Genomic DNA, 11945 nt, shown 5'->3' on the forward strand with positions numbered 1-11945 from the left:
TTAGGCCTCTGCCTTGGGCTCAGGTCATGATCCCAGGGTCCTGGAATCAAGCCCCATGTCAGGCTCTCTGCTCAGCAGGGAGCCTGCTCTCCCCCGCCACCCCCGCCTGCCTCTCTGTCAAATAAAATCTTTTAAAACAATTTTTTTTAAAGATTTTATTTATTTGAGAGAGAGTATGAGAGGGGAGAAAGTCAGAGGGAGAAGCAGACTCCCCGCGGAGCTGGGGGCCTAATGCCAGACTTGACCCCAGGATTTCAGGATCATGACCTGAGCCAAAGGCAGTCACCTAACCAACTGAGCCACCCAGGCACCCTAAAGCAATCTTATTTTTGATAGCAAGAGCACGAGCAGAGGGAGAAGGAGAAACAGGCTCTCTGCTGTGCAGAAAGCCCAAGGACGTGGAGCTAGATCCCAGGATCCTGAGATCATGAGCTGAAGGCAGAAGCTTAACCAACGGTGCCAGGAGCCCCTGGATAGCTTTTTTTTTTTTTTTTTTAAATCACTTTAACCCATCAGTCTCTTCTGCCTGGTTGCAAGTTTTTTATGGCACAGTGCATTTCCCTCCCTTGCAGAACCCAGTGGCTCATGTACACACATCAATGAACAAAACGTTCAAAACTTCTAGCCCTGCAACCTTCATCTCTGAGCCAGTTTCCCTTCTCAGAGCCGAAGGTTTCAAAAGTGTGGTTGCCAGATCAGCATCCGTGGGAACTTGTTAGAAATGAAAAATACCAGCTCTACTCCAGATCCACTGAATCTGGAACTCTAAAGGTGAAGCCCAAGCCACCTGAGCCTTCACAAGCCCGCCAAGTAATCCCGATGCACGTGTTGAAGCATTGCCTTGGCATTGGCCTAGGAATCACCTGGGGATCTTGTTCCAGTACAGACTGATGCTGTTGACTGGGACCTGAAGTTCTGCATTTCTAACAAGTTTCCGTGTTATGCTGATGTTAGAGCTCTGGGGACCACCCTTCAAATTGCAAGGGTTTAGAGTATATGATGGAATCACGGGGCCTCAAAAGTACAGGCTCCTGGGATCTCCCTTTAACCACCCCCCACCCCAAGTTATCCGGGGGTGAGCACGGGAGAGCTGCATCTAAAATCCACAATCCAAGTGACTCAGATACAGGTACAGGGGCTCTCCTGGACATTGTGGGATATTTAGCAACATTCCTGGCCTTTACCCTCTAGATGCTATGCTCAGTTATGTGTGTGCACATAGGACCATCAAAAATGTCCCCAAGCATTCCCAAATGTCTCCTGGGGGCAACATGACCCTTTGTTGAGAGCCCCAAGGTTAGGTCACTTGTTCAAACCCTGTTAAGGGGCTTTGAGCACCACCACTATTCAGACGGGAACTCTGCAATCCTATATTCCTACATAGTGTTTACAAGGCACAGGCTGACGTACTGGAAATTTACATCATTCTAACCCTGCTGCTCTGCCACGTAAACTGAGGCTCAGAAAGGTTAAGTTTCAGTTAGCAAGTAGCTAAGCAAGGCCTGTGCCTAAGAGCTAAAGCCCACGCCAGTGTGTTCACTAGCTTCTCGTAGTAAGAGGTTTCCCTGGACAAAACCTCTCCCTGTAAACGGAATCCACCTAGAGCGAAAACCATCCCAGCCTTTGGCTTCTAATTTATAATTTATATACTAGTCACTATCTTTTAAAAAAGACTTTAGACATGGACAACACCTTTTTATTCCTTAGATTTAAATCCGTTTGGAGAGAAATCACTTTGTAATCTTTCAGGAATGCTTGGGTTTTATTACAGAAATTTTTAAGCCTCCACGTTAGATTGAACCACATGAAACTATCTGACCATTTTGGCCCACAAAAACGTCCATTCCAATGATTCTACCATAGTAACAGAACATGATGCCATGAACTCCTGTGTACCTGGGGCTGGGCCTCCACAATTAATCACACGTGGGCAGGCTTGTTTCTTCTCTCCAGCTCTTCCCCTGCCCTGGATTATTCGAAGCTTCATCTTCACACCCAAAAAAAAAAAAAAAAAAAAAAAAAATGACTTTAGTGTTCATGGTTGTTGTGGTCTTCAGTAGCTCTTACACCATGTTTAAATCAGGATCCAAGTGACCTCTAGATACTGCAAGTCATCCTCTCAAGTGTTTGAGTCTGGTTTTCAAACACCGCCCCACCCCCCCCCGCATCTTTTTTTTTTTTTCCCTAAGATTTATTTGTCAGCACCCACAAGCAGGCAGAGTGGCAGGGGGAGGCAGAGAGAGAAGCAGCTCCCCACTGAGCAAGGAGCCCGATGTGGGACTCGATCCCAGGACCCTAGGATCATGACCTGAGCGGAAGGCAGTGGCTTAACCCATTGAGCCACTCAGGTGTCCCTCCCCCTCCATCTTTTAAGTGACTCGCTGAAACAGTGGCATTTTGTCCAGGAGACCAGTGGTGCTTGAAGTGTGGTCTGTGACCTACTGAATGGAGACCAAACTAATTCAGAAATCGAGTACGCTTTGAAAAATAGCTTAACCTTGCAGGACCAGCCTTCTCTCCTCTCTAATGGCGTTTGTTTTGTCTTATTTCATTTGTAATTTGTGTTCTGTTATAAAAATAGCCACTGATGGATTGGAAAATCTTTTACAAACTAAGCTTTTGCTAGGTCACCTCAGAAGCCACTGTTGCAAAGTTTTGCAGCCCAGGTCTTGCCAGTTGGGTCTGTCCTATTTCCATGTCCCTGGTTCCCTGTATTTTCTGGAAGTTGGTAGTCCAAGAAAGGACTTAAGGACAGAGTATATGTGGCTTTCTATTTTTAATGAATTGGGGGGGGTGTCTTTTTTTTTTTTTTTTTTAAGAGGTGATGGAGGGAAAACAGTCCTGCTTCTACTGTAAGACTTACCATGGTGGTTGTATCTGAGAAATTAACCCTTCTTTTTGTGTCCATTTCAGCTTCAGAATTAGAAGATAGTGTTCCCAAACCAACGTGTCCCTCCACGGACAACAGTGATGCCCAGAAAGCCCCTGCCTTGGCACTTCCCTCAGAGTCCAAGGAACAAACAGTGACGCTCGGAGAAAGAACCTTCAACTGTTGCTATCCAGGTGAAACATGAACTTGGACGCGCTGACCCCTCCCCAGGCGGGCGCTGGCGGTGCGCTCTGCCCTGCTCACCTGCGGAGTCCTGGCCCCGCGCCCCCCCCCCCCCCCCCCCCCGCACACTCACCGCGCATGCGCAAATGCATCCTAAGCATCCTGTGGTGTCTGATCAGGTTTATGGGCACTTCCTTTTTGAGGCTCTATTTTGAGAAAACCTGGATTTTTTTTTTTTTCTTCTAGGTTGCCACTTCAAAACTGTCCACGGCATGAAAGATTTGGACCGCCATCTGAGAATCCACACGGGTAGGTATCCATTCCTTTGTTGGAAACTTGAACGTTGAAGGAAGTGGCTAGGAGTTGGAGCGTGCTGGCCCGTGCTGCGCAGGGCGGAAATGGGCTGCGGGGCGGGCTGCGGCCTCAAAAGTCCGAAGCTGGGGGGTGCGTCCGGGGAGAATCAGTCGTGGGGATGGGATCATGGCTGTTCTGAAAGGCTTTCTGAAGAAGGTTCTTGCCTTGACCTGCAGACGGTGGCTAAGTAACCAGACAAGACCAGGAACATTCCAGCAGGGGGGACAGCAGGTGCAAAGGCGGGGAAGGTGTGCGCTAGTTGGGGAGGTTGGTGAGGACAGGCTACAAAGAGGCGTTGTGGCCCTAGTAATCCTCAGATAAGGTCCTGTGCGTCTGGGTGGCTCCGTGGGTTAAGCGTCTGCCTTGGCCCAGGTCATGATCCCAGGATCCTGGGATCGAGCCCTGAGCTGGGCTCCCTGCTTATTGGGGAGTCCACTTCTCCCTCTCCCTTTGCCCCCTACCCGTTTGTGTGCGCTTGCTCCCGTAGGCTCTGTCTCTCACGAATCTTTAAAAAAAGCACTAAGGTTGCTTCTTAACCGTTCCTTGAGCAGCCAGCTGCTGAGAATAAGAGAAATAAGATCTGCTGTAGCAAAGGAATTTCCATGCCGTATAATCAGGGTCTGCACACTACAGCCTGCGAGCCAAATCCAGCCTGTGGAGCTTGTTTGTCATCTGTGGCCGCTTTGGCCCCTACCTTGGCGTTGAGTTGTTGCTGGGAAAAACTGCGATGGACAAAGCTGAAGGCAGTTACTATCTGGCTCTTTACAAAAACCTTGCCTACCTATTGGTCTCAAGTGTAGACCCGGTACGAGTCTGTGGAAGTTAAGATTGTGGTCTCTGGGGCACCTGACTGGCTCTGTCAGGAGAGCACACCCCTCTTGATCTCGGGGTTGTGAGTTCAGGCCCTACATTGGGTCAGACGAGATTGGGCGCGTTCAGGGTGGTATGGCTGTAGATTGGCCCTACATTGGGTATAGAGAGAACTAAAAAAATAAGTATAAAAAATCAAGGGGTACCTGGGTAGCTCAGTTGGTTAAGCATCTGGTGGTGGTCAGGTGGTGATCTCGGGGTGCTGGGATCCAAGCCAACATGGAGCCCTGTGCTCAGCAGGGAGTCGCTTCTCCCTCTGCCCTTGCCCCGACTCGTGTGCTTGCGTGTGTACAGTCGTAACCTCTAAAATAAAATCTTTAAAAAAAAAAAAAATTTAGGGGCGCCTGAGTGGCTCAGTTTAAGTGTCTGCCTTCAGCTCAGGTCATGATCCCAGAGTCCTGGGCTTGAGTCCCAGGTCGGGCTCTCTGCTCAGCCGGAGTCTGCTTCCCCGTCTCCCTGCAGCTCCTCCTGCTTGTGCGCGCTCTCTGTGTCAAATAAAATCTTTAAAAAAAAAAAAAAAAAAAACTATCTGTTGGCTATTACAGAAACCAAACCAGGCGGCTTAAACATAACCGAGTTTCTCTCGAGTACAACTTAGGGAGTACTCCAGAGCTGGCAGAATGGCTGTCGTCCTTAAACTATTGCTTCATCTCCAGGTACGAGGCAACGGCTCTGTTAACTAGTGGAAAGCAGAAGCGGGGAAGGGAGCCCCTCCCTTAGGCCATGCCCTGCCTCGTCCCCCAGCAGCATCCCTCGTGGGATTGGACAAACCTCGGGCATCAAGGGGGTGATGGGAAGTGGTTTCCAGAAACCACTAAACTCAGGAGCTCCAATGGGAGGACCACTTTCTGGACAATCAGTAGTCTCTGCTAGAAATGGGCGTCAGGCTGTGCAAATGAGAGAATGAAGGGTCCTTTTTGCCAGGAAAGGGTAGGTCATAAAGGGGCTTCTAGTGAAGGGAATGTTGATCATCTCCTTGAAGACCAGGCTGCCAGGATGAGGTCAGCAGAAGCCATCGGAACAAAGGAGACCCCACCATGGTGACTGGCTAAGGCAACCTCAAAGCCGGTTGGTGAGACGGTTGGTGGCTCAGTCCGGTCCCCCCCTCAGCTGGGCGATGCTACCGCCACCTAGTGGGTGGGGCCAGAGGTGCCTCCAAATCCCTAGGATGCTCAGGTCAGGCCCTTCCACAAAGAATTCCCAGATCCCCAAATGTGAACAGTGCTGTGGTGGACCTAGAGAGATAGGGGGTGGATTAATATTTTATTGGAATAATACAGTACATGATGGGGATACAGAAAGTAGACAAGGCCCTGTCCTTGGTGGAGTCAGATTCCTGGGTACAGAAGGGGGTGCAGACAGATGGCTTCTCCAGCACTTACTTAGGCTGTTTTACTGTATCCAAGGCAAATGCTTTATCTCTGAATATTTTAACTGGTGAAAAAGGGGGGGAGGGGACTTAAAGCATCTCTTCCTCAGGGCATGACCCAGGAGTAGGATCCCTTGTGATTAATAATGAGACCCAGCTATGGTGGTTTAAAGCCAAGATATTTCCGTCTTAACCACAGTCCCAGTCGGGTATGGTAGCCCATGGTTTTGGGGACTCTGGCTCTTATGTTCTTGCTTAACATCCCAGGTGTGTAACCCATGCTGGCATGGTCTGAGCTGGCTTACTGACACCCCTACCCCCCATTTAAGGTATAAGAAGTTACCCGTCACTTTGGTTCATGCCTGTTGGCCTGGAACATATTCACATGGCCATTCCAAGCTGTGGAAATGGAGGCTGGGAGAAAAGTCTTGACTCTGGCCATGTGCCCAGCTTCTAGAGCGAAGGTTCTGCTTACAAGAAAAAGCACGGACGCCTGGGCTGAAGGGCATCCCAGACTGAGCTGTGAGAGGCGGGGAGGGTGCTGTGTGCAGGTCATCTTTTGAGGCTTAGGCTGGACTTTTGCCAGAATGATACCACAGTGGTTCTCAAAACACTGCTGTGATCCTTTTACATCTAAAAATTGAGATCTCCCCCACCCCAAGTTTGTGTTTTATGTATAGTTACTGCGCCAAAAATTAAAACCGAACTTTAAAATATGTGTGCACTTACAAATAACAGTAAGCCACGGTGACCGGCTGTCTCAAGCGGTAGGGCGGGCAACTCTTAATCTCATGACTGTGAGTTTGAGGCCCACGTTGGGTGGAGAGATTACTTAAAATTAAAAATTAAAAAAAAAATAAGCTCCTTATAGCAGTACTTCATGAGAAGTAACTACTTTCCCCCAAAAATGTGACCAGTGGTATTCTCTAGACCTTTGCAAATCTCCTGAAGTCAGCTGGGTTCTCCCACCAGCATAGAATCCATTGCCGTGTTTTGAGCATCTGAAGAAAATCTGTTGCCTTGCGTGTGGTTGGAATGGAATATTCTGGATAGCCTTTTCCGGTAGTTTTTAATATCCTACCAAAACAGTTGGGAAGTTTCTTTAACTTTTTAAAGATTTATTTTAGAGAAGGAACATGCAAGCGGGGGGAGGGGCAGAGGGAGAGAGAATCTTCGAGCAGACTCCCCACTGAGTGCCGGGCTGGACACGGGACTCAAGCCCAGGACCCCAGAGAAAACAACCTGAGCAGAAACCAAGAGTCAGATGAGGACTGAGCCACCCAGGTGCCCCGAGGGTAGCTTCTTAAGTCTCAGTTGCTGTATAGAATCTGGAGCCATATCCACAAACTTTTCAAACTGATAAAAATCCATTGTTCTGTTTACTTTTTGAATGGCTCTTACTCATGCTTGATTTTTTTTTTTTTTTGACTTGTCCTACCTTAGCCACTTGGAAAATACTGGTTTAGCAATGTACATAATCCTTCCTAATGTTGACGCATTTTACGATAGGAAAAAAAAAATCACTTGTTAATATTCCCAGTCTCATCAGAAAAATCGAAAAGAAAGCGGCACACACAGGGTAGGGAATAGAGGTTCGGAAATCCTAACTTTCCAGAGCTGAGATGTTCCTGCTGCAGCACTGTAGGCAATCTTCCTTGAAATGACAGGCTCGCGTAGCTCATTCTGAAGGAGACATTCACCAAATCCCAAATTTGAAAAACTCACCAGGGCCTGTTGGTACAACCGTGTGCTTTGGTCTGTACCCTTCCCATTCCATGACCCCTTGTTTAAAAAAAAAAACTTCAGGAGGGAGAAATTTAATAGAAGGTCCAGGTTTTCCTGCCGGGAAGGCTGTTCCTCCGTGCAACTGGCTTTGGGTTCCCTGGGAGGGTATGGCCAGGAGGAAACTCCGTGCCACCACCTCTTGCTGGGATGAGGAGGAGGAGCGGCTCGTGGCTCATGCTCAGGCACGTGTAGTTCTGCCCACGTGTTCCCACAGCAGAGTGGAGGTCAAAATGGAAAAAGGAAAATCCCCATCTTTTTAATAGAATGAAGATCTTCTGACTACAGACTCGACCAGAGGAGACTGGGGTACCCCCAGGCACTCACAGACTGCACTTTGAGAACCGTGGAGGTGGAGCTTGACAGGCTGTATGTGGGGGAGGGCATGGGGCCTGTGTGCCCAGAGTGAGGGCTTGCTGCGGGCTTATCTGGGGGAAAGTAAGTGAGAAAGCGGAGTGTGCTCACATTAGAGACCTCCTGGAAAACCAGGCCTAGATTTCTGGGAGGCGGGTTAATTACCTTTATTCTAAAACTGCATTTCCTCTCTATATCCCAAATGCCAGTTTATCCTGGATGAAAATTTTTAATCAAGAGTTGAATTATAAATGTGTTAAGATGCTCGTGCATGTATTTAGCTTAGTAAAGGAGAGGGACTCACGCCACTGCTGTCTTTTATCCTCTGTCCTCATTTAGCACAGGAATCCGGATTCGTTGGTCCTGCACGAGTGGGGGCCTTTCTTCCGCTGTGCCATAGACCATTACCCGAACGTGAATCACGGTTCCTGGCAGACTTAGAGCGTGCCCACACTGCTCTCTGCTTCTGACTGTTTCAGCAGATGGAGAGAGTGTAGATTATTAGGCTGTGAGGACCGTGTCCATCTCCGGGACAAATGAAGACCGCTCAGTCCCTCCCAGTGTCCTCCAGAGTCTGTCACCACTCTGTGCCTTGTGCTGTCTTCTGTCCGGGACCCGGCCAGTGGAGCACCCTCTGTCTGGAACCTGCCAGATAAAGGCGATCTTGACCGTTTTTTCCTGCGGTGGACTCCTGGCAATTTTGTGAACCCTATGGGCCCTTTCTGGGATGTTTTTAAATTAAAGCCCCTTAAACTGTATTTCAGTACACGTTCTATCAGCAGTAAACGTGTGGCATTTAATACATAAACCCCAGCTACCTTAAGTGTGGTAAAGACCAGATACCCAGGAGCTTGTTAGAAACCCCGAATCTCAGGGCCAACCCGGCCGCACTGACACGGACTACATTTTCCTCGGTTTCTGTAAGTTCAACTTGAGAAATGGGGAATGTTGGTCAGAGGGTACCAACGTCCGGCTGGAGGATGAAGGAGTTCTAGGAGGCTGATGTACGGCACGCCAGCTGGTCAGGCAGCGACTTCCAAGTCTGTCCCGACAAGAGTAGATCTTAAGTGTTCTGACCACACAGAAACAGTGATTATCTGAGGTGAAGGCGGTGTTCATGAACCTTATGTTGGTAATCGTTTTCAGCTTATACTTATATTAAATCACCACATTGTATACCTTAATGTCATGTCAGTGATATCCCAAATCTCATTAAAAACCCATTTTAATGAGCCCACCCCCTTAGCCCCCCAAATGATAGGGATATGCAGGAACATTAAGAAAACCCCGAGTTTGGGGCACCTGGATGGCTCAGTCGTTAAGCGTCTGCCTTCAGCTCAGGTCATGATCCCAGGATGCTGGGATCGAGCCCCACATCGGGCTCTCAGCTCGGCGGGAAGCCTGCTTCTCCCTCTCCCTCTCCCCCTGCTTGTGTTCCCTCTCTCAATGTGTCTCTGTCAAATAAATAAAATATTTTTTTTTTAAAAAGAAAGAAAACCCCAAGTTTAATGTTAGCAGACCAGCTACCAGATCCTCTTAATCGTGCCGTAGTGATGAACGTAAAGGACCCTTCAGAACTGCAAGTATGCTTGGTGGGTGTGAACATGGCTCCCGTGTACTGACCAGAGTCTTGGGCTGTTGATTACATGATGGGTAGATGCTAAATTCCAGTTAGACGTAGTAGAGATAAAAATGTAATTATTTCCCATATAAGGTCTTGGATCTCCTACATCTTATCCTCAAACCCTAAATTAAGAATCCCCTGATCTTGGGTCGGGGGGAGCACCTGAGTGGCTCAGTCTATTAAGTGTCTGCCTTTGGCTCGGGTCATAACCTTAGGGTTCTGGGATCAGGGTCTGGGTCCCTGGAGACTGCTTCTCCCTCTCCTTCTCCACTCCCCGTGGGCACACCGTGCACTGCACACACACACACCCCCGCCGCCACCCTCCACCTTGCGCTCTCAAAAGCTTAAAAAAAAAAAAAAGGGAAAAAAAGCCTGATCTGGAATGTTACACGTCAGCTGGGCAAGAGAACCATGGTGCACCACACACCGGCTCTTAAAAGGATTAGCCTGAGCGTGATCCCTCCATTTCAGTCCTGTTTCACTGGGCAGAACAGGTCGGATGCCCAAGCCTGTGGTCACTGGGATTGGAGGCAGAGGTCTCCTGCAAAGGGGACAGTGAATACTCCAACTGTACATAGTATACATGGTGGGGGGTGCCTCTGACCGAGCAACCTGAGTTGTCGTTGATCGTTTTCTGCTGGTTCCCACTTGGTAACTGGGTATATTCCTAGAACGTTATCCACTTCACCGAGTCCTCATTTATCGGGGCAAAGTTCTACTTAGGCCATAATGGATTGGATCTGTGGTCACCTTTCTCTCTTCCACTGTCTCTTGGAAGGGTTTCCAACCAGGTAGTCTCGTTCCCCAGCCCCCCGCCCCCCGGTCCTGGGGACATTTGTCAATAATCAGAAGACCTTTTTGACTCTTAAAACTCGGGCTAGAGGTGCTGCTGGTGTCCAGTGGGAAGCGGTGAATCTGCTGCTCAGGACAGCCTATGGCAAAGGATTACTTGGCCAAAAGGGCAGTGATGCTGAGCTCGAAGACCCTCGAGTTTTGGTATCTTGAGCAAACCTCCCTTCTTAACCATTATTTTGTTTATGTGGATTAACAGCTGTATATCTTGATTTCTTCTAATTCATTGAATTGCATAGTTCACTCCAGCCTTTTGTTAAAATGAACTTAAGTCTACAAACACTGTTCTGAAAACAGGGGTAGGCTAAAAGTTTTGACACACACAGCTTTCCCTGCCCATCTCTAGAGAGTTTGTAATCTGATTTTCTTAAAAATTGTTTTAAATGGGCGCCTGGGTGGTATGGTGGGTTAAGCCTCTGCCTTCGGCTCAGGCCATGATCTCAGGGTACTAGGATCGAGCCCCACATCGGGCTCTCTGCTCAGCAGGGAGCCTGCCTCCTCCTCTCTCTCTGTCTGCCTCTCTGCCTACTTAGGATCTCTCTCTCTGTCAAATAAATAAAATCTTTTTTAAAAACTGTTTTAAAATATACCCTGACTTTTGAAAAACCTTTTGGGAAACAAAATCAGATTCATAAGTTTGAGTCACATCTATTTGGTTTTATCTTTTCAGTATGTATTTTTTAGTGGCTCTGTATTTTGTCCAGTATTCAATACTCCTATCTTTTAGCATTTTCCTAAAATATTTATGTACCTTAGGAGCATTACGCTGATTTTTAAAATATGTTAAAACTTTTAACAGGGAAACTAAATCTGTTCTTACTTATATATAGCTTGACTTTTACTTGTGTTCTGTTGCCTTTCTGTATGGTTCTCTTGTGGCTTGGAAGCAATCGTTTCCACTTGATTATATCCCACATCTTATCCACTTCCTTTTCTCTGATGTGCACAGTTCAAGTGTGCTGCTCTGAGTCATCCGCTGGCTTTCTCTTCTCTTTCCACCGAATGCTAATTCAAGTATCGGACTCTTAAGTAACTTCTGTAGAACTTTGCAGACACTGCTCCCCTTGTCTGAGGAATTACATGCTGATCGGAGCATTTCTTTCTGAAATTGTAAGAGCTCCTTCGTGGGCTCCTGAAATTGTATCTCCCTGTCTGCAGATAAGCTATCGGCAGACTCCGGACTGTCGTTCCTGTTGAGAAATACCTGTTTTCTCTGTTCTGTCTTGGACCGTCTAGAGCTGGCTCTTGTGTCTTGTACTTTCCCTTTCGGGCAGCCTTCTGGGAGATTCTTGGGCTCCATCTTCAAAGTCCTTTTTGTGACATCCTTTCCGCTCATCAACTTGGAATCTTGAGAGTCCCAGGAGAATCAGAATTACTATGGAAATGAAAACCAGGGCACCTCCGTGACTCCGTCATTAAGCATCTGTCTTTGGCTCAAGTCATAATCCCAGGATCCCGGGATCGAGCCCCACATCGGGCTCTCTGCTCAGCGAGAAGCCTGCTTCTCCCTCTGCCACTCCCCCTGCTTGTGTTCCCTCTGTCACTATATGTCTCTCTCTGTCAAATAAATAAATAAAATCTTTTTAAAAAGGGAAATGAAAAGTATTTGCTTTTAGATCTTCATCTTCTTGAGTTGGGTGTGTCTTCCTGGTTCTGGCTTTCCCCCAAGCATTTGGTTATTGGGTAGA

General features: G+C 47.8%; 1 protein-coding gene across 2 annotated transcripts in view; it reads left to right on the forward strand.

Moving 5' to 3' along the window:
• The window catches only part of ZFP64 (ZFP64 zinc finger protein), an 87977-nt gene that overhangs the window by 71229 nt on the left and 4803 nt on the right, over positions 1-11945 (forward strand). For both annotated transcript variants that reach the window (XM_044262815.1, XM_044262816.1), the window contains 2 exons: positions 2914-3063; positions 3299-3361. In XM_044262815.1, coding sequence (XP_044118750.1) covers positions 2914-3063; positions 3299-3361 — 213 coding nt within the window. The remainder of the gene's footprint in view (positions 1-2913; positions 3064-3298; positions 3362-11945) is intronic.

This window comes from Neovison vison, chromosome 8, assembly GCF_020171115.1.
Source record: "Neovison vison isolate M4711 chromosome 8, ASM_NN_V1, whole genome shotgun sequence".
Lineage (NCBI taxonomy): Eukaryota > Metazoa > Chordata > Mammalia > Carnivora > Mustelidae > Neogale > Neogale vison.